This window comes from Diplotaxodon limnothrissa, linkage group LG12, assembly GCF_057381915.1.
Source record: "Diplotaxodon limnothrissa isolate DT_005_m linkage group LG12, D_limnothrissa_male_GT1.1, whole genome shotgun sequence".
Classification (NCBI taxonomy): Eukaryota; Metazoa; Chordata; class Actinopteri; order Cichliformes; family Cichlidae; genus Diplotaxodon; species Diplotaxodon limnothrissa.
In genome coordinates, this window is record NC_140607.1 from 18,926,625 (window position 1) to 18,947,972 (window position 21,348).

General features: G+C 37.0%; 3 protein-coding genes across 4 annotated transcripts in view; all 3 read left to right on the forward strand.

Moving 5' to 3' along the window:
• The window catches only part of LOC146621139 (uncharacterized), a 34,131-nt gene extending 29,276 nt beyond the window's left edge, over positions 1 to 4,855 (forward strand). The window contains exons 2-9 of the mRNA XM_085367670.1: positions 1,818 to 2,010; positions 2,092 to 2,204; positions 2,757 to 2,904; positions 3,142 to 3,221; positions 3,369 to 3,424; positions 4,018 to 4,107; positions 4,204 to 4,514; positions 4,659 to 4,855. Coding sequence (XP_085223796.1) covers positions 1,818 to 2,010; positions 2,092 to 2,204; positions 2,757 to 2,904; positions 3,142 to 3,221; positions 3,369 to 3,424; positions 4,018 to 4,107; positions 4,204 to 4,514; positions 4,659 to 4,855 — 1,188 coding nt within the window. The remainder of the gene's footprint in view (positions 1 to 1,817; positions 2,011 to 2,091; positions 2,205 to 2,756; positions 2,905 to 3,141; positions 3,222 to 3,368; positions 3,425 to 4,017; positions 4,108 to 4,203; positions 4,515 to 4,658) is intronic.
• Positions 1 to 21,348, forward strand: part of edil3a (EGF like and discoidin domains 3a) — a 142,093-nt gene that overhangs the window by 31,962 nt on the left and 88,783 nt on the right. The window contains exon 2 of one of the 2 annotated variants that reach the window (XM_085367253.1): positions 13,064 to 13,093. In XM_085367253.1, coding sequence (XP_085223379.1) covers positions 13,064 to 13,093 — 30 coding nt within the window. The remainder of the gene's footprint in view (positions 1 to 13,063; positions 13,094 to 21,348) is intronic. The other variant, XM_085367254.1, reaches the window with a different exon arrangement.
• LOC146621140 (G2/M phase-specific E3 ubiquitin-protein ligase-like) lies at positions 5,214 to 7,252 on the forward strand. The gene is made up of 3 exons (XM_085368152.1): positions 5,214 to 5,356; positions 6,295 to 6,509; positions 7,017 to 7,252. The coding sequence occupies exons 1-3, from the start codon at positions 5,229 to 5,231 to the stop codon at positions 7,250 to 7,252; spliced, it is 579 nt and encodes a 192-aa protein (XP_085224278.1). The 5' UTR covers positions 5,214 to 5,228.

Below are 21,348 nucleotides of genomic sequence, written 5' to 3' on the forward strand. Positions count from 1 at the left end.
ATAGCTTGCTGGCTAGCAGAACAGCTGTGTTTTTACCACTTTTTGATATAGACGAACCAATAGATTTTTAATAGATCCAGCCAATGGAGGGAATACTCTGGTAAGGCTCTAATGACAGCTTTTGACAAGATTTGTTGGATTTGCAGGATTTTATGAATAGAAAATATATCAACATTCAGTTTGTCAGTCATTTTTGAATCAGCATACAGCAATTCTTTGTTTTCTGTTGTAGAGATTTCATGTAATGACTTTGTTTTAACATTTTAGCATAAAATTAGAGGCACTTTCTCAAGAATGTTAGTAACAGTTTTTAAGTTGTGGTTAAGAATGATATTTATTGAAACAATGCCTATCTGGGTAGAATTCATGATAAGAACACAACCATTATGATGCCAATAATTTACTGTTGGCATTAAACACGTCACAATCAGACCTCACATGCATCAAAATGCATACCATCAATTCAGACTCCCTCTCTAAGAGGTTCAGCATTAATGCACAACATCTCTGCTGCTACTGATTTCAGGAAGTCAGCGAATAATCTGACAACAACAAAAGTGACTCCGCCTCGGTTTCCCAGTCAAAACTTTGCACTTTCACCATTTTAGTCTAGCTGAACGTGTAGGTAATCTTTAATACATATTTTTATTGTTTATTTAAACCGATAGTTACGGTGGCCCCTAGAGACAAAGCACGTACAAAATACAAAACACATGCAAAATACAAAACACATGCAAAATACAAAACACTTACAAAATCCAAAGCACATGCAAAATACAAAACACTTACAAAATACAAAACACATGCAAAATACAAAACACTTGCAAAATCCAAAGCACATGCAAAATACAAAACACTTACAAAATACAAAACACATGCAAAATACAAAGCACATGCAAAATACAAAACACTTACAAAATACAAAACACATGCAAAATACAAAACACATGCAAAATACAAAACACTTGCAAAATACAAAACACTTACAAAATACAAAACACATGCAAAATACAAAACACATGCAAAATACAAAGCACTTACAAAATACAAAACACTTACAAAATACAAAACACATGCAAAATACAAAACACTTACAAAATACAAAACACATGCAAAATACAAAACACTTACAAAATACAAAACACTTACAAAATACAAAACACATGCAAAATACAAAACACTTACAAAATACAAAACACATGCAAAATACAAAACACATGCAAAATACAAAACACTTGCAAAATACAAAACACATGCAAAATACAAAACACATGCAAAAGACAAAACACATGCAAAATACAAAACACTTGCAAAATACAAAACACATGCAAAATACAAAACACATGCAAAATCCAAAGCACAACGGAAGTGCTCCAGGACGCTAGGGGCAGTGTTGAGCTAGATTTGCAAAATAAACGGCAATTTTGTTGAAAACACACGGAGATGGATACCAGCGGAAAACACCATCAAGGATAGTCACCACGCCTCATAATAAAGGTAATGTGCAAACTGTTGTTAGTTTGATTGTTTGTTTTTATTAATATGAATGCTTGGTTTATGCTTTGCTCATAGACAACTGGTTTTAAAAAATGGATAAAAGTATGAAAACGTAATGTTTTAGCGATTTCTGTCCTTTGCTAAACATCCAAAGTAGCATGCTGTGCACTTTATATACATATATATAATGAAAGTTAAGATAAAATATGTAATCTCCTGTGCATTCAGGAGTCTTAATGTAAGATGTGAAATACTTGTATTTTCTGTGGGTTGTAGTGAATCTTAATTTTGTAAAACATTTGATGGGGTCATTTTTACAGATGTACTGTCCCTTCTGTGGACACCTCTTGGCAGACAGTCCTGCCTTTTGTAGTCTATGTGGTAAAAACATCAAGTTTTTAAAGGACATCACCAGCACTGTGTCGAGAAATCCTGCCCTTAGTGAAGAGGCAGCAGCTCTTCCATCTACCAGTTCCAGCATCCTGACTGGCACAACTATACAGTCTACACAGGGTAAAAAACATATTTGTATTAAATAAATCTTGTTAACTGTCCCTTCCCTAAAATGATAAAAAAAAAATTTTCTGTTTATAGCTGGGAAATCATTAGTGGAGTCATTCATAAAATTTCGGGATGTGAAAGAAAGGGAAAGAAAGGCATTTTTTTCAAAGAAACACCAGGAACAGAAGGAACAGAAACCAGTGAAGGTATGTCATAAACTTGAACGTGGAAGTTGACCACTTTTGTTGCTAATACAAAATCCAAATTACCTTTAGCACTGCCAAGGCATCACTGTAAACTTCCATATGCATATGAAAGGAACTGTATATATTGCAAGGGTGGCTAACTATGTCCTCTACAGCTATGGACCCCCCCGTACTATCTCTGTTTAATTTACTTTCAGGCTGATTGCTGTTCATTGCCTGTATATGGTGTGTTCAGCTAATCACAACCTTGGACATTAGTGTTGCTCGGGGAACGTCGAAGAAACTAGAAACGATCTAGTTGCCGCTCTTGGGGGTTGTAGTTCACCACTGATACAGGGCTTACAATTTTTAACCTGATCTGAATTTCTTAATTGTCAGCCTTTGGTCAACAGTCCTTCAATAATATATGCCCCCTGTTAAAACTATATTTAGTCGCTAATGTTGTCTTTTGAGTCATAGCACAGCTGGAGCACAACTACAGATCAGAAATAAAATGGAAGACCATGTAGGAACAAAGATATAAAAACATGTTATTGTTAATCTCATTTCTAGATACAGATTGGCATCATGAGAAGGACCAGTGATGGTATAACACCTGTTCGAGGAAAGTCACTTCCGGTTGATGTTCAGGATGCCATAGGGAAGGCCTATCAAAGAGTAACTCTCTACATTTGTAACCATGATGACTTCTTTAATACTGGTAAGTGATTTTGATAAAGCAGTGACAATCATAAAGTTTAGATATTAAAAATAATTCAAGATTTTTCCAAAAAATGTTAATCAGAGAGTGACATGATTTTGCCACAGATTTTAAATATATTTAATTTGTGCTGCATAGCCAAAGTGTTGTATATGTTTGCTAATTGTTAGATATACCTTTCAATACATACATATATTTAAATTAGACTGTATTTTTTGAATCATTGAATATTTGCAGATTGCAACACAGAGTGTGAATCTGAAGAGGACAATGAAGTTCAAGTAAAAGTAGTAGAAAGCCCACTGTCGGACACTGTGGTTAGTCTTTTTTTTTTTTAACGGTGTTTTGTGTGTGTGTGTGTGTGTGTGTGTGTGTGTGTGTGTGTGTGTTTGTATACACCAATATAATCAAGAAAAGTTTAAAGTTTTAAAAAGTGCTGTTAATCTTATTTTACTACTTATCAGGTATGGGATTTTCCAGATAATCACAGCACGCCGGAAAGAGCACCTTCAAGAAATAGGTAAGTTTTGTATTGTGGAGAATACAGTGCGGCGACCGTGAATAGGGTGGAGCCAAAATACATTCTTGTGTATTATATTGTAAATTCTGAAATTATTTAAATTCTTTACAGGGGGTCAAACTTGCAAACTTCTTCTGAAGTAAGACTCTGAAAAATGTCATTAATAATTATCATACAGGCTACAAACATAAATTATATTAACTGTTCATATATTTTTGATATTTAGACTCAAGGTCCCTGCTACAGGTATGTTTTGGACACAGAAATTTGTGTATTGACACACTAGACCAGTGGTTCTTAACCTTGTTGGAGGTACCGAACCCCACCAGTTTCATATGCGCATTCACTGAACCCCTCTTTAGTGAAAAAAAAATAAATTCAAATTCAAGACATAGATATGTTTTTATTGGTGCACAAAATGAGCCATGCATGTCATGGTGGAGGCTCTGCCGAACCCCTGAGACCGACTCACCGAACCCCTAGGGTTCGATCGAACCCAGGTTAAGAACCACTGCACTAGACCAATAAAATATTAGTTAACTTTAGATTTTAAGAAATGTTCTACTTTGCCCACTAAATGTTTTTCATTGCAGCACATACACAAGTGTTTATGCACCGATTGTAATTGATAGTGACTCAGACAAAGAAGTTCTCATCGAAAAGGATGAGAGTGAAACACAAAGGTAAGTATACATTTAAATGTGAGAATGTAAATATGATAAAAGTGAGTAATAACATCCTCATTTTATGTGATATTTAATAATTTTTTTATGTTCTAGTACAAATGGCCTGTCTGCTGCAGAAGTACTCGAAGAGCTGGCGTCTAAGACAATAAAAACATCTGTCAGCAGATTTAATATAAACAGGGCAAATGTTTGGGATGGAGCAGCTCGGGGCTTTAGACGTGTGTCTTACAACCCAACTGATGATATACTTGTGAAGTTCAGCGATGATGCAGGACAGCGTGAAGATGGAATGGATAATGGTGGTCCTAAACGTGAATTTTTGACATTATTAATGAAATGCCTTAGATCGCGACGAATCTTTGATGGACCTGAGGACAGCAAATTTCTTACATTTGACAGCGCTGGTGAGAAATTTATACCATCTGACTATAAAATTAAATTAATACATTCTGAAGTTAAGCTTGGATGATTAATTTTTTATTAAAATAAAAAGGCATATAATTTAAAGCATTATTTTAGCATAACTAACTAAATAAATCCATTACCAGCTGCAAGAGAGGATGAATATTTCCTTACTGGCAGAATGATTGCCACATCATTGGTACATGGTGGTCCAGGGCCTGCCTTCCTCTCCAAGACACTCTACCAGCATCTGATTGGGACAACAAAGTCTGATGTGGTGGAGGTCACGATTGAAGATGTAACTGATGAAGCTACAAAAGCTTTTCTGTTGGAAGTATGTTGATTTAAATATTCGATTGTAAAACTACAATTTCCTTTGTTATCACAAAGCTTGATGTGTTAATTGCACATTGGACTGTAACGCTGTGCTCCATAGTAGTTGTAATTTTAATCAACATGCTAAGTGTACCAATGTTTGTTAATTATGAACAAAGATAAATGTTTGACTTTAAGTAGAGGATTAGAAAACAATACCAGAATAACATGCTTTAAAATATAGACCAAACATTGAAGTGCACTAGTAATTATATTTAAAATGATTTTGATGTGAACGTCATGGACAACAACCTTGTGATACTGCAATTTTCTTTTTTTTATTATGTAAACACTAGATATCCAATGCTGCAACGCTGAAGGAACTCCATGGGTGCATTGAAATGCATTGCAGCTTATTGCAGACAGCTGGCTGCTATGTATTTCCGGACTCTTTAGATGGTAAAGGCAACATCATTAAGGACTACCTTAAGTGGTACATCATATACCGCAACCACTTCTCAATCCAAAGGTAACATATTTGTAAGTATTTGGACTGATACTAAATAATGGGGCAATGTAGCTACAGTATTTTAATAATAGTTTTTTAACAAAATTGTTTTTTAAACCATAAGCAACACTATAATGAATTGATAACAGACCACAGCTACAGAAGCCGCCTATTCTTTTGACCAAATTTTTTTTCGAATAATATGTATGTTTCTGCTTAATTTTACAGTTTTGCATCTTCCCTTTTTACTTATCGTTTCCATGGTTAATTATACTTTGAGCCTAATGTTTGCAAAAAGTTTTTGAGTTATCATGCATGTGCTTTACTCAGTATGGAAAAAATCATGTGAAGCTGCGAGGACAGAGATCAAATTTCAAACTTTTAAACACTTATTCTATTAGAATTCTTGTTACTTATCAGTCCCCGCATAAAACTGGATAAAGCTGCAAACACAAGTTCAGCCAGTGACCATGTTTAGGCAGGTACTTTAAAAAAATGCAGTGCAAATTTGATTTTTGCAGGTGGTTTGATCTTTTACATTATTGATTTTATTGAGAATAAACCGTACTGTACTGACTGAAAATGCATTTGCAACATTGTGGCTGAAGTAACTTAAGCTCCAGTTTCCAACATTCACTTGCTGATGAATAGAAATGCAGATGGTAAAATATAAATTCGGAAGGTGGCATGGTGGAGCAATGGATAAAACATCAGACTGGGATTCAGAAGGTAGCACGTTCGATGAGAGCCCACACACCAGGTGTGTCCTTGAGTAAGACAGCCAGCACTAACTCACTGCTCACCCCAAGGGTGATGGGTTAAATGCTGAGATCTAATTTCCCCCTAGGATCAATAAAGTCTGTAAAATTCATTGTGCTTTCGGAATAATTAAAATAAAACATTCAAAAAGTGTTTTTCATTTTTTTATTGTAGTGCTGATGACAATTTTCCCCTTATAGATTTAAGGATGGCCTCGCAACACTTGGTGTAATCCATGCCCTGCAGCAGCATCCTTTGTTGTTCCAACCCTTCATGTGCTCAAGACCAGAGCCGCTGACATCTGATTTTTTAGAGGACATGTTTGCTGTGGTCCTGAGCGAACCTGGCAGTTCAAGACGGCAGGAAGAAACCAGGGTGCTTGGATTCTGGCGAGACTATCTGATAGACGCTGAAGGTTTGTTTAATACAAAACTTGTACTGCAAACAAATTTCTACGATCAGTGAAAACCAATAAAGCAGCTCTTTCATGAATATTACTTTTATGATATATATTTTTTAAGTTTAAACTGTCAGGTGATATTTCTGCTATAGAACAGAAGCACTTTTTTTGTCTTTTAGCAGTTGAATCTCATCCCTTGGGGGATGAATGTGCTGCCAGCAGTGGCTATTGGGGAGCTACCTAGCATGAACAAAACAATAATAACAGAGTCAAATTATCACCTTTACAGTTTCTGTTTAAAATGGAAAAATTGTACCGCAATAGTAAGTCACCACAGAGCTGCTGTTTTATATATTTTTTTATATTGAACTGGTATGGGTGTTTGTGCTATTAATCTTGGAAAAACAGTAAAAACATAACACTTTGGAACATTTGAGGATCCAAGTTTCTGATATTCTGCTTTGTATTTGGAATTATTATAAAATAAAGAATTATCTTTAGCTACATTCTATTTAATTATAGATACCAAAACAGCAGTCTCCCTACAAGACATCCTGATGTTTGCCACGGGCCTAAACAGCATTCCACCAGCTGGAATGGAACCAAGACCAAGATTGCTGTTTGGTGATGCATCACGTTTCCCAATTGGGAAAACATGTGCAAACACCATTGTGATACCAATGGCTCAGTCATATAAGCAGTTCCAGGATGATATGGACTTTGGAATATTAAACTCTCCTGGTTTTGGTCTGTATTGATCGACTTACAGTTTGATCCTCACACTGTAATATAGTCCTCATTTCAACTGTGTTTTTGTTCTTATACAAAAAGGTTTGTTTAAAGAAATTGGCTAGATATCTGTTGGGCCAAGGCCTTTGTTTTAGTTACAATGCTAAAGTAAATGTCTGTGATTTGAAAGGATTACTTTTTAGTACCCTTAGCTTTAGAATTCCCTTTACTACTATCCAGCATTTAGAATAGATATATTCATAGATATTGTACATTTTACACAATTTGTATTTCAGTGCAAAGTGTAATTTGCCTTGTTAATGTTAACAATAAATCTTATTACTTAAATTAGAGTGTTTTTACTCCTTTATTTTATATCAACCTGTATTAATAAAGCTAATAATACCAACACGTGTCTTGCATTTAAGGTGGAGGTTAAGAGAGTCTTCACAATATCATCTGTTAGCATAAATAATTTATTTGATCTCATCGTCACAACTGATATTCTTATTTGGAAAAACACAAAGGCTATTTTTTTAAGTGACTATAAACTGATGAACTATAATTGTGATCTACTTGAAGCAAAAAACTTTTTTTTTTTGCCTTAACAAAAGTGCAGGTGGTGCATTATTATAACCACAAAGTGGAATCCACAGTTCTGGGATGTGTGGGAACCTTGGCATTACAACCCAGCAAGTCCTTTTAGTCTGATGTAGTTCTCCACACAAGATTCCAATGTCTGTGATGAACTGAAGCCACTGTTTAGTCCTTCAAAATATTCCTGTAGGTGAGGGTCTCCACAGAAATCGGGAGTTGAACTCATCCTGAACTGGCTCAGCTCTTGATGTCCAACTGCAAGGCCACGGTCGCGTCCACCAAACCTAAAAGTTTGTACAAGGAAAATTTTTACTATTAAAATACTAAGAAAACGCTACAACATCCTTGTCTCTGTAGGGGGGGGGGAATTATGCTTAAAGTGAACATATGCTTTTACTTAAGACCACTGGCTGTATTATGGCATTGAATAGACTAGAAGGTGGTCAGAGTTCCTGTAACTACCTGTCTTGAACAATTGACTTGCTGAAAACATTGGCAGATTTTTGTCATGTATTTAAGGAGATAATATAAAACGGCTTTTCATAAATTTTAGCACTGGAATCAACATGTGAAAAAAGTAGACCTATTTAGTCCAAATTTTGGGTGGTACAAACACTGTGGTGTCTGTTTTTTATGACCATACAGTAAAAGAAGACTATATGATCAAGTGCATAGATCAGTGCGCCCCAGGGTGACTGTGGCTACAATGTAGCTTGCCATCACCAGTGTGTGAATGTGTGTGTGAATGGGTGGATGACTGTTTGTGTAAAGCGCTTTGGGGTCCTTAGGGACTAGTAAAGCGCTATACAAATACAGGACATTTACCATTTAGAGATTAAAAGGTGCTAAAAAAAATGTCATTTTTGTGATTTCTACTTAAATTACAGACTTTTGATTTTTCACATTTTAAATTGACAAGAGTGATACAAACCTATGAGGCAGGTAATACATCACATCCGGTTTACCAGATGGACAGCGTGACTGGCTAACTGGACGGATCAGGTGCGTGTTCCACTTTCTTTTGCATTCATCCAGATCCCTCTGAAGCACAGCCATGAAAATGAAGCGCACCAAGCACATGTGTTCATGACTACCATTAAAGAGGTGCATTTCCTTCATGTCACTCAAAAGGTCCATCCAGAACTGTGTTCTAGAAGAGACAAAAACATACCATCAGTTCAAAATCACTATCCTTCAAAGCCTCACTTACGTTTATGAAACTGTTTCTTGAGTTGATGTAAAGTGCGTGCATTTTGGATTTCTATTCATCTCACTTTCTTTATTGACAGTTTAAATTTTCTATCTTATACTTGGCTACACATTGAAGCTATAAAGGAAAGGTGGTGTAATACACATCAAGGCTTCTGCATCACAGACTATATATTACAGCCACACTTTTATTTGCTTAATATAGTTGTTTCTTGAAAAATTTTAAAACCTACCGCTGTTTTCTGAAGTACGACCACCAGCTTTCAATTCTTTGATTTGTTATTGAAGATCCATACATATGACTGGCAGCTCCTGCAAAAAAATCCTGATGAGATGACCGTAAGGCACAATGCATTGCTGCCATCGTCCCATTTTCAGTGCCGCAGTCTGTGCGAAGTCGCACTGGTATGACTCCAAACTCTGAAGCACACTGAACGTAGTGTTGAGCTATGACTTCTGGGTTGCTGTTAGTTGCTCCGCAAACCAACCATAATATCTTCCGCGAATAGCCATCAATACAACCACTGATAGTCAAACCATATGGCTTTAATTTGTCATATCCATCAACATGCCAAGTGTGGTTTGGTCCAGGTGAATCGTAAACTCTTCGTAAAAACTTTTTCTTTGAGCGCTTTTGGACTCCAGATGGGTCGAGCTCTGCCATCATCACCATTACATCATGCCTTTTCACAGAAAGATGGTGTTTCTGACGCAGTGTCTGCCACATTGAACGGTATCCATAATGTTGACCAGGTCCCTTCAGCTCTTCTATTATTGCAGCACGAATCAAGGCCTGAGTTGAGTAATGTTTTTTGCGGGACAGTGATAAACTTCTTAATCTACTTTTAAGTGTGGTCAGACTGATCTTCTGTTTATGTTTTGAGGCCAAAATGTCCAATGTTTCATTATAGGAGTAACCGTCTCTGAAATATTTCTGAATGAGGTCTTCAATGGAAATGTTTTCTTGAATTGATCCTTATAAACAGAAAAAAAATAAGATGGGAAATGGTAAAATAGATCATCAGACAAGAAATGTGCAGTTTTAAATAACAATGACATTTAAAAACCAATGTATTGTCTCATTATTAAATGAAATTAATATGTTGCTTCTTTGGGCCTCAGTAAATTCAAGACAAATAAAGTCTACAACTATAACCCTAACCTGGACGACTAAGAATCTTCACAGATATATACCTTACTGGTTTAAATGATTGCAAAATAATGTGTATGCAATTTATATAACATAAAAATAATATAGTAAATAAGGACTGCATTCAAATGTAAATAAACTGTAAACAGCCAAATGGCAGCTTTGTGAACTGGTTCAGACAACCTTTTTTATATATGTTATTTGTGAAATACTTACTGTTGTTGACAAACGCCAAAAACTCAATATGTTTGCCACATGAACCGCAGAACTTGACAACTTCTCTCACGTTATGGCCACAATATGGACAAAACATTCTTACCCTGAAACAAACAGCATTTTTCTTTTAAAATGGAGTATTAAAACGGAAAAGGGCAGACCTAAGCTAAAGTGTATATACACAGACGCATTTCCAACACAACAGCTACGTTGCTAGCGTAAAACTGAACTTCCAAAACACAACTACCTAGATAACTTAAATTACACAATTGAGAGCATATGTGTATTAGTTGTTGATTTATACACAAACACTAATATATATTCAAATAATTAAAAAAAAAAAGGTTCATTTACCTTTTACTGCCACACACCAAATCCGGTCATTAGAAACTTCATGGCTTATGTAGCCACTAGGTAACAAAAACTCAACACTGCCCCTAGCGTCCTGGAGCACTTCCGTTGTGCTTTGTATTTTGCATGTGTTTTGTCTTTTGCATGTGTTTTGTCTTTTGCATGTGTTTTGTATTTTGCATGTGCTTTGGATTTTGTATGTGTTTTGTCTTTTGCATGTGTTTTGTCTTTTGCATGTGTTTTGTCTTTTGCATGTGTTTTGTATTTTGTATGTGTTTTGTATTTTGTAAGTGTTTTGTATTTTGCATGTGTTTTGTATTTTGCATGTGTTTTGTATTTTGTAAGTGTTTTGTATTTTGCATGTGCTATGGGTTTTGCATGTGTTTTGTATTTTGCATGTGCTTTGGATTTTGCATGTGTTTTGTATTTTGTACGTGCTTTGTCTCTAGGGGCCACCGTAGATAGTCTATTTTTTGTCCACAGTTTATCCCGATGCTCACTGCTGTGGGAAATAAGCTATGTGATTCAGCTAACACTGGGTGTTTTGTTATTTTTATGGAGAACACCAACAATTAGAGACATAAATTTTGCCAACCCACTGTACTTTCAATATTTTATGCACTCTTACGATTCACCACTTCAACACTTGGATAAACATAAAACCCATCCTTTTATGCATCTCTGTCTTCTCAGCATGTGTATTTATGTGTGGGTGTGAATAGTTGTCTGCACTCTGAGGCATATGTTGTTGTTTTTTTTGCCTTTATCAAGTGTGCAGTTTTGTGTGTGTGCACATGCGTGTGCACACACACAAAACTGTGTCTGAGGGCTTGCAAGTGTGCGTCTTGACCCTTATGGTGAGGCTGAAGAGAAAACGGGCGCAGAAAGAAAACCACACTAAGTGAACCGTGGAATGCGCTCGGTTTGGGGATTACATTGGCCCGTGCGCATGGTAAAACACAAAGGAGAGCTTCTGCTGCCAGGCAGATGAGAGGTTGAGAAAGTGCTTGGCTTTGACTCTGTGTGGCTTCAGTTGAAGCTTTCTCTCACAGTCAAAGCAGCATTAAAGGCTGTGGTTCACTCTTTAATTGTATCTGTTTATCACATTTATGACTAAGTGAATCATTTTTCCCTTCAGTTTACAGATGCTGCTGCCTTGATTCCAATCGTATATTTCTGTCTAAAGAGTACCACAACTAGTGATGCACTAAATAATTTGCTAGACATTTAGGAGATGTGTTGAATAAAATAAATAAAAAGAAAACTTATTTAAAATCCCCCGAGAGCACTTTATTTGATTTCCACATCCAAAAACACCACAGGGAGCAGAACCTGACAGAGCGCTGATGTTTGGTTTATAAAAAGAATAAAATCTGGTCTCCAAATGGTTCTGTGTGTTGTGGCTGGAAATGAAACAGATTTCTCAGATGGTTTTGTATATATTTGCACCTGTGTGCAATGCAGGCGCTCTATGTCTGCTTTTCTGCTTATGCAGGCTTCACCCTCTCCATATGTTAATGTATAATTAGTATTCAGTGCTGTGGATGAAAAAAATGCTCATGATATTGAATCATACTTTAATTAAGCAAGAATTGGTAAGCAACATCATTAGCTATTGAGAAATAATAGACACGTATACTTAATATGCTCTGTACAGCAGCAAATCTCAATACATTCAGGCCTCGTTTGTCCATCCATCCATTTCTGGTTACACATTCTGTTCATCCCCAATAATAATGACAATCATATTTATCATCCTTGAATCTGATGCCCTTGGTTGACTGCCTCTGCATCTGTGCCCAACTTTTGGGCACGTCTTTTGGACCAATTTCACACTAATGATGGAGACAGAGGGTTGTGGTAATGCTAGCAGACAGGCCAAATCTAAGCCACAAAGCTGGACTGGGTCTTGGGAGCCAGGGATGCAGATAGTAAGTAAGTATGCCACAGGGGCTAATCCTACATTGGTCCAGAATGATGAACACATATTAGGGAAAGGTAACAGACCAGGACACGTGTATTGATGGGGCATCAGATGTTCCACTGTGCCAGGTTACGTTTCATGGCAGCACTGGAGAGCATGTCTGTTGGCAGGATATTGTACCCTACAGGTAGCAGGTGTGTCTGCCTTCACATACTGTGTGCTCAAGGGAATTACACTTAAATAAAACTTTGCATATGATAGCACAAAATGTAATTATCAGTACAGCCGAATCTGTTGCAATACAGCTGCGGCATTAAATACATAGTTGTGATGAAGCTAATAGGAATTTTCTCTCTTCCCTTTCCCCCCTTTTTCTCCTTTGTGTCTCAACAGCAGCAGATGGTGAGGAACCAACTTCAGCAGGTGGGAATTTTTTATGCTTGGTAACGTGATTTCCATTCATTTGTTTTCATGCAAGTGTGTGTGTGTAGAGGGGGAGATAGAGAAATGGAACGAGCCAAGCCTCGTCCTTCCTTCATTACTCCTGAGTCTAATTCCTGCATTGATTCCCTGCTCATGCCGGGCCAGAAACAGTCATGATTACATCATTTAGCATTTCACTTCATAAGGCAGTCCTATTTAAACTTCCTCTAATAGTGTGAATCTGAGAAATGTCTTGTCTTTGTCTAGTACAGAGTTTTGAGATTGAGCTCACAGTCCAATTTGGTCCACTGATTGCTTTTGCATGACTGTTTTTCAGTGGAAATGAAATATGGTGGATACCTGAGCCTTTATCATATTTCTCAGGGTGTTTTTTTTCCTTGTGTGTGAGTGCTGATTTTACAATCCATTTACTTAAAAGCAGCATTAATCCATAGCAATTCCAATATGCTTATTCTAGAGTTAATGCAGTGCATCCATAAATACATGCCATTAGCATCAGTCTTGATGTACATTGTATTCACTCCCTATGGAGTGGACTGAGTGTATTCTTTTTTTGCTGGCTCCAATAGATGCTAAAGTACTTATCTCTGAATTATCATATAGATGTTAAAATCATATTTTTAAGGTAGCATATTTGGTATTCCAAAGTACTGCTTCTGATTATTGAAATAACTAATGTAACAAGAGTTTTATTACAAAAGCAAGACCACAGAGGACAACAGTAAACAAGAACCTGATTTATCTTCATCAGTGATGTAATTAAAATGTCACTTCACATCCTCGGGAAGTACTGCAGCTGAATATATAATTCCTCTTTCGTTGCATCCTCAACATCTACAGTAATTGTCTTTGTCTATGTTTCTTTCATTAATGTTAATCCCTGCTGGTTTGTTGGAGATCAAGTAGGTTAAAAAAAGAATGATTTATTTAGATTAGACATAATACCACAGGAATCAAAGTACTTTGCTGCAGCAATGCAAAGAATGTGACACAATAGACAAACTACACAGGCGTCTCAAGGGAATATGTAAGTCCAGTGCAGTGACTGCTGTCTACTTTTGCTACTAAAATAGGTTTGCCTGCTGTATAAACTACTTTTTGGCATCAGCATCTTGCTCTTTGCACAAATACCTATCGTAAATCCTTTTTTCCTAAAGCATTTCAAAGCAACTTTTCGTGTATTATACTCACTTCAGATCAGAGCAGCGAGAACACGGCAAGAAAAAATAATTATGGAGTAAGAAAATGAACTGAATTAGGTTTGACTTGTGACCACTGACCTGGAACTGGACCGAGACAGAAAATAGGACAGAGTGATGAGGAAGGCCAAAGTGCTCATGACAAGTTTGAAGAATTTAGCAAATCAGCTGCTATTTCACAGCATTTCATATCCTTACTCTACACAGCTTTCATACTTTGTCTCCATTCATACAAAGGGGGATATTGTTTGCTGTGTTTGGTTATTATGGTTATTTGGCAGTGTATGAATACTGCCAAGTTATCTACACGGCTTCCCTTTAAAGCAGTGAGTTTATTCTATAAAAGTATCGTTTATTAAGCACCTGATGTGTTTTATGAGCAAAACCAATTTCATCAAAAAAACCACACGGACACGGCTGTTCTTTGATCTGCCTCGGTTGGAGGAATTTAAACTTTTAAGGCCTTTTTACTTCCATTACTAATTGCAGGGGCTGCATAAATTAAACTTTAACAAGAAAACTATATATTTTCTGAATTCTGTTCGCCAAACCTTTATTGCACAATCTCAGTGGTTGCAGTATGTGCAGTCAAAATACCATGGATACTACTGAGACCGAAGAAGCATATTTGAGCATATTTAATTGTAAAACTAACATTTGCCAAGTAGAAAGTTGAATATTAGCTCTCCAGTGAACAAGTTAGAGCCAGCCTTTGTCACATTTTCAGAAATGTTATTGGTAGACTGGGAATTTTATTTAACATATATAATTTAGATTTTGCTAATAAACATTGGAGTTTTTAGAAAGTTTCATGTTTTTTTAAGAGACCCCTGCGAGAAAAGGTACGGCTCTGACATTTTCATGGCATTTAGTCTCTGACAAGACAGCCTTCATTTCCGCTTTTCTTTGGATCTTTCTAGAAGGATGGTGGTCTTCAATGTGACCTCTTCTTTTGAGTGACATATTCCAAAGCATTTTTGTTGCTGCGCGAGTCTTACTACTTTTACCTTCAAGTGTATTTGTCTGACATTGTCAAATCCTGATGGGCGGAAATGGCAGAGTGGGAAGGGCACGGGAGAACAAAAGGCCAAAGACTCACTAAAAGCCCAACCGTCCGGCGGCTCACGCTGAGAGCCTCGATGTAATATTGTTTGTGCAGTGCCAGCTTCCATCAGTTGAAATGCAGGATGGATGCAGTGACCATGAGCCCATGAGCCAGTAAAGTCATCATACAAAAAGGCTAGGTTAAAATACATTTGACGCAATTAGGGCATATCAGATGTCTCAGCAAAGTAGCAGGGTGCAGCTTCTGAGCTGAAGAGCTTAAATGTAAATTTCATACTCTTGAGGCAGGTAAAATGTGTGCGTGTGTGTGCATGTGTGTGTGTTTTCTTTAAAGATATTATGAAAGCCTAACCGTGTGGTTGAATCCTGGCTTGTCATTGTTAACTGGGAACTGTTTGAGATGGCAAAATTGGAACTGAAATTCAGAGTTGACAGTCACACAGGCATTTCAGTTTTGTTATTTAAATGTCTACCAAATTTCACTTTTTTAATAGCAGTTGCTGATCTAAGCAGGGTAAGGGCTGCTCGGTGTTGCTGTCAAAAACATCAGGAGTTGCGTACTAATATTTGTGGTGCCAGATTAAAAGCATTTCCTCCCGTGTTGCTGCACAGTAACTTTTTCCCTGGGATCAGCAGAAATATGTCACATGGAGACAATACTTTGCCCGACCTGCTCATAACCCTAAACAATGCATGTAACCCAACAAGCAGTAGGAAGATATGGTAAATGGACTGATTCTTATACATCTACTCTCCTGGAGTACTCAAAGCACTGCATACAACATGCCTCATTCACCCCCACTCATACCAGCACTTCTAGACTCAAGTGCAACTAATAAACATTCACACACGTTCACACTCCGATGAACGCATCGGAAGGCAATTTGGGGTTAGTATCTTGCCCAAGGATATTTGGCATGCAGACTGGGGGAGCCAGGAATTGAACCACCAACCTTCCAATCAGTAGCTGATCTGCTCTGCCACCTGAGCCACAGTCACCCCTTCCTAGAAGATATCTTTCCTTTATCTTGGATTTAATTTTCTTTGAAAAAGCTTTAATATATTATTCAGATTGTACATGTTGTTCTCTTTGAGTCTAGAAAAAAACATAATGAGGAAGGGGCTGGGTTCATTCATGTCCATATAAATTCAACTGACTATTAATACCTCAAGCTTTGCAGCTCATCTGTGCTTTCTAAAAATTGACTGCTACCATTATTATTAGCTGTGTCACTTCTTTCAGGCTAAGCAGAGTATGTGCAAAGCATGAAATACTGTCTCCCAAATGCCTGAATTCTTATACATTTGGGGGTGAGCTAATGCTTGTGACAGCAACTGTGACAGAGCACATACGTAGCCTTAAGCCTGAAAATGTCAAATCTCTGTGATTGAGCTGCAAGGAAACAAAGGATGCTTTCCTGTGTTTAACCACTGGTCAGGATTTCACAGCTGATTGATTGGCCTCTCTTTGCAGTCAGAAAGGAAATCACAATGCCCATGCTGGACACAACACAGGCTTGCATCAATCACTATGCAAGTCTTGGTTTGTACAGCAGGGCAGCAGCTAACATTTAAATTCCCAAGAAAGCTCCCAGTGTTTCCTCCTTGCATTACCCGCAGTGTTAGGATAGTTACTATTAATCTGTAAAGATTTATTATTGTGCTAAAAATACAGTGAGTAATGCAATTATAACAAATTCATCTTAAGGTGTAATTCCTCCTATTTGAATGTCATCACTGCTGCTGAACAAGCTTTACTTTCTTTTTTTTTCTTTTTTCTTTTTTTTGTGTCCCGTTTGGATCTTTAGCCATCAGAATTGTTGTCTTAAGGCCAAGAAAGATGCCAAGCAGATTTATTTTACCAAGTGGCTCATCATGGCCTTGCCATATTGGTCCATTTGATTGACCTTTATTATAATTATGAATTTATTTTATTTTCAGTTGCTACAAACGGGACAGACATGACTGGGGGATAGGACAGGGAGAAAGAATGAAAGAAAGAGAGGGAGAGAAAGAAAACCAAAGGGGAGAAGAGACGGTGAGAAGGGGGGGAAGAAAGAAAAAAACAAACAAACAAAAAAAACAAAACACCTGGGTCACCTGTATGGAGAAAAAAAACAGAAGAGAAAGCAAACAACAAAGAGCAACATAATAAAAAAAAACGGCACCATCACAATAAACTAGCTAGCAGTAGATATCAGTAGATACTAAATAATAAACGATATTGTGCAGCACGCAAGATAGACAGCGCACAATGTGCTTTGAGGCAGCAGCCAAGAAAGGTGTAGTCCGCGTCTGTGAATACCCGTGTGTACATTAGATTACACACAGGTGCACTCTATTTAGTCATTAGCACTCATCAGGCAATGTCTATGGGCAACTGACTGCACTCAGAGCAAAGGGGGCTGAATAATTAAGCACACCCCACTTTTCAGTTATTTATTTGTAAAAAATGTTTGGAATCATGTATGATTTTCGTTCCACTTCTCACGTGTACACCACTTTGTATTGGTCTTTCACGTGGAATTCCAATAAAATTGATTCATGTTTGTGGCTGTTTGTGGATGTGACAATGTGGAAAAGTTTAAGGGGGCCAAATACTTTTGCAAGCCACTGTAGTAGAAGCATTAGCAGCTAATACTTTCCAGCAATCAGCAACACACAACTTAAATGGTACATGGTGTGTGTTTGTGTGAAGAAAACACAATTTAATGGCACACCATGTTTACTCCCTCGCCTTTCCTTGGAAAGTTGCTTCTTTTCTCTAAGTAGTGTTTGGTTTTTCCTCTCTGTTGCTTCCATCATGGCTCCCAGTACTTAATCCTTTCTAGAAATGGGCAGCTGTTGGAGTGAATAAGGGATTTCTTTCTTTTTTTGTTTATAGCATTAAAAAACACTTCTTTCTTAATGAAAATCATCATCCTCTTAGTTGAAAAGTTTGGAGACTATAAACTAACTTATTTCTTTTTTTAAAAATGTTTTTGTAACTATTATTTTCCCAAGAAATTAGAAACGGAACGCGGTTTTGTTTTGGTTCATGTTTTTTGTAAGTTTCTGAAAAATTGTGTCAGTCTCAGCCCACCGAGGGCACGAAAGTAGCTGTTGCAATTTTCATGTGGTGTTTTCCACTGGCGAGACAATCTGCTCTCTCTCAGATGAACAGTTTTTGATATTATATGCTAAGTGGATGTCAGATTTTTGTATGTGTGCTAATGTGATCTGGCATTTGATCCTGACTCATAACAGTTCTGCAGTTCCTCAGTTTTTGGCTTATTTTGAACTCATACCATACAAAAGTTTGCTTAATTTCCGGCACACTGGGGCGTTTTTTTTTTTCTTCCTGTTTTTCTTTTTTTTTTGACAGAAATTATGAAATCAAATGTAGATGTCATACTGAACACTCTTTGTATCTCTCTAACACACTAACTGAGAAACCATTCCCTCCCTCTTTTCTCTCTCACTACCTCCTTTTGTCCCCACTTTTTCTGTTTTATGCACTTGCCATTAGGGATGCTGTCAGTACAGCATGGTGCGACTACAGATCATTACATCAAAAGAGCCCTGAAACCTGTCAACCCCCTTTCTCACAGTGAGCAGGTCCTCTGTGAAAGCTATTATACAAGCCTCTGTTCAACTGATTATCCACCACTCTGATTATTACTAATACAGGTCCAGGATTTGAAATAGTATGACTTCGATAGGATTACCTCATTTGAAATTCACACCTAGAGGCCTACTAATTCCAGTGAGAGAACAATAATAGGGTCGGTAGTGATTTTGTATTTATTTGTTTATTTACTTCATTTTTTTTCCTATTCTTTTTATGGGTTGGGGCTAGTGTGAAATGGTTGCCCCGTTGATATAGTAAACAATTTAAGGCTGCAGCTTTTTACTTGACGTTGTCAAATGTTGTGCTCATGGCTGCTAATTTGTCAAACTGACTTAAGAGGGCATGAGATTCTCACCCTTGAGACTTCTTCTTGTTTCCCATCGCTTAAAATGAAATAAGAGACCTGTCAAAGCACAGTTTCCCTGTCAACTCTAAGATATGACTGTAAAATGACTGGAATAGAAATTGCATCACAAGATAGGAAACTTACAAGGGCATGCTGATGAAAAGAATTCGGATTTGCTAGTTCTTTTCTCAGCAGGCTTTTTGAAACTTTAGAGTCATGTTAGATATCATTAGTAAATGCAGATTGTGCAGTCAGTTCATGCTGTTGGCAATGTGGTAGCTCTTGTTTATAGATTAAAAAGCATGAAAGATAAATAGATTCAAAAAAATAAATACTGTACTAAAATTAGCCCATTTTTATGGGTCCCTTACAAAGCTCAGTTGCTGCTCCATTATATAAATATCAATTAACTGGTTCACAGGTAACATGGTCGTATTATAATATACTACATTTGAATTTTTCTGGATATAAATTAAATCAAAATCATGCTTTTATAAGCTGCTTTAGTTGCGCAAATGCTAAACATGGGTCCTTTAAGCCCTTTGGTAGCTGGTTGATTGGCAACATGACAATGTCATGATATAGAATAAGAACCTTCATTGGCTAAAGATGTCTCCCGTATTTGGTTGCTGTACTTGTGATCCTGTAGGAGGAGTTTGCGGACAGGCAAACAATGATTTTGTGGTTTATAATAAGATTTAATCTAAACATTACATTTTACAATAAATGATCAATTGACATGTACCTAGCTAGCACCCAGATGCCTGGGTGTAGGCGTGGGTGACGAGGGTTGACATGCAGCAAGGAGTCTGGGGTGGATGCAAGCCTGGGCGACCACTGTAAGAATTCAGCCTAAGTGCACGGTGCGCACACATCACTAGGTGAGCAACGAACACGCCCCATCAATCTGCAAAGTTTTGACAGACTCAGTGCAGTTGTACAACTCAATGTATAAAAGATTAGACAGATATTGGCAGGTTTTTGAGTTATGAAACCTACAAGCTTGCATCTAGGCGTCATCATTAACATTTTGCCTCATTCTGCAGGCTAGTTCATGAAAGATTTTGAATGTCACAGTTTTGTGGGCATTGGCAGTTAATTAATTCATTGCTGTATCATACACAGCAGGTTTTGTTATAATAATTTTTATTCATAACCTTAGTTATCATTATGGGTTGCAAAGAGGTACCATAACGAGAACAAAAACAAAAAGAAGAAAGAAAAAACAGCAACAAACATGGAAAGAATCATGCTCCAACAGAGTTATTAATCATTACCGGCGTAACTTTGAGGCGTTTTCTTTTTTTTCTTTTTTTTTTTTTGCTTGTTTTATTGAAATTCATTCTATTGTTTGCTTAAATCCCAAAGCATGAATTCTGTAGTGGCGAAGCTTCCCAGTGTTCTGTGCACCCAAATATTGATGAGAAAACAATGGTAATGATGAATGGGGTTTTGTTTACACAGCATGAATACATGTGATTTGTGGCTATGAATATGAATTCCCTTGCAAATTAGTGTTTGGCTCATAGGAGCCTTTTGTGTTCTGAGCAGCACTGACCCTCACACAGGGTACAGCATAAGCGTTTGATTTTCTGTAGGAATGCTGAACTGCGGTTATCTGTGCACAACATGGGGTAACTTCAACCAAATGGACAGATTTTATTGGTGGAGGTCATTTGTACAGCACTGAAAGCAATAAAAACATCCACTGAAGCAAACTATGCAGAAAACAGTATGTTCCAATACAAATGAAGTGACTTAAAGGATTGCCTCAGTTTATTAGTAGAGTAAATTTGCTACAATTTTCTGAAATTCAAACAATGTTTCTGTCTTTTGGTAATGCTTTTGTGTCACAAAAGTACTTTGGGACACCAAAGGGCAACAAGTATCTCAATAAAAAAGCCATTGCAGTCATTGGAGTTAACAATTTAATGTACATTGGAGCAAAATAAGAACATCATGTGACCTTTTTAAAATGTTTTTTGCACCAATATATTTATAACTATTAAAGACA

Coding starts and splice junctions, on each gene's coding strand:
- LOC146621140 (XM_085368152.1), top strand. CDS start 5,229: ATGCATTGCAGCTTATTGCAGACAGCTGGCTGCTATGTATTTCCGGAC. Junction 5,357..6,294: donor AACCACTTCTCAATCCAAAG/GTAACATATTTG, acceptor TTCCCCTTATAG/ATTTAAGGATGGCCTCGCAA. Junction 6,510..7,016: donor CTATCTGATAGACGCTGAAG/GTTTGTTTAATA, acceptor ATTTAATTATAG/ATACCAAAACAGCAGTCTCC.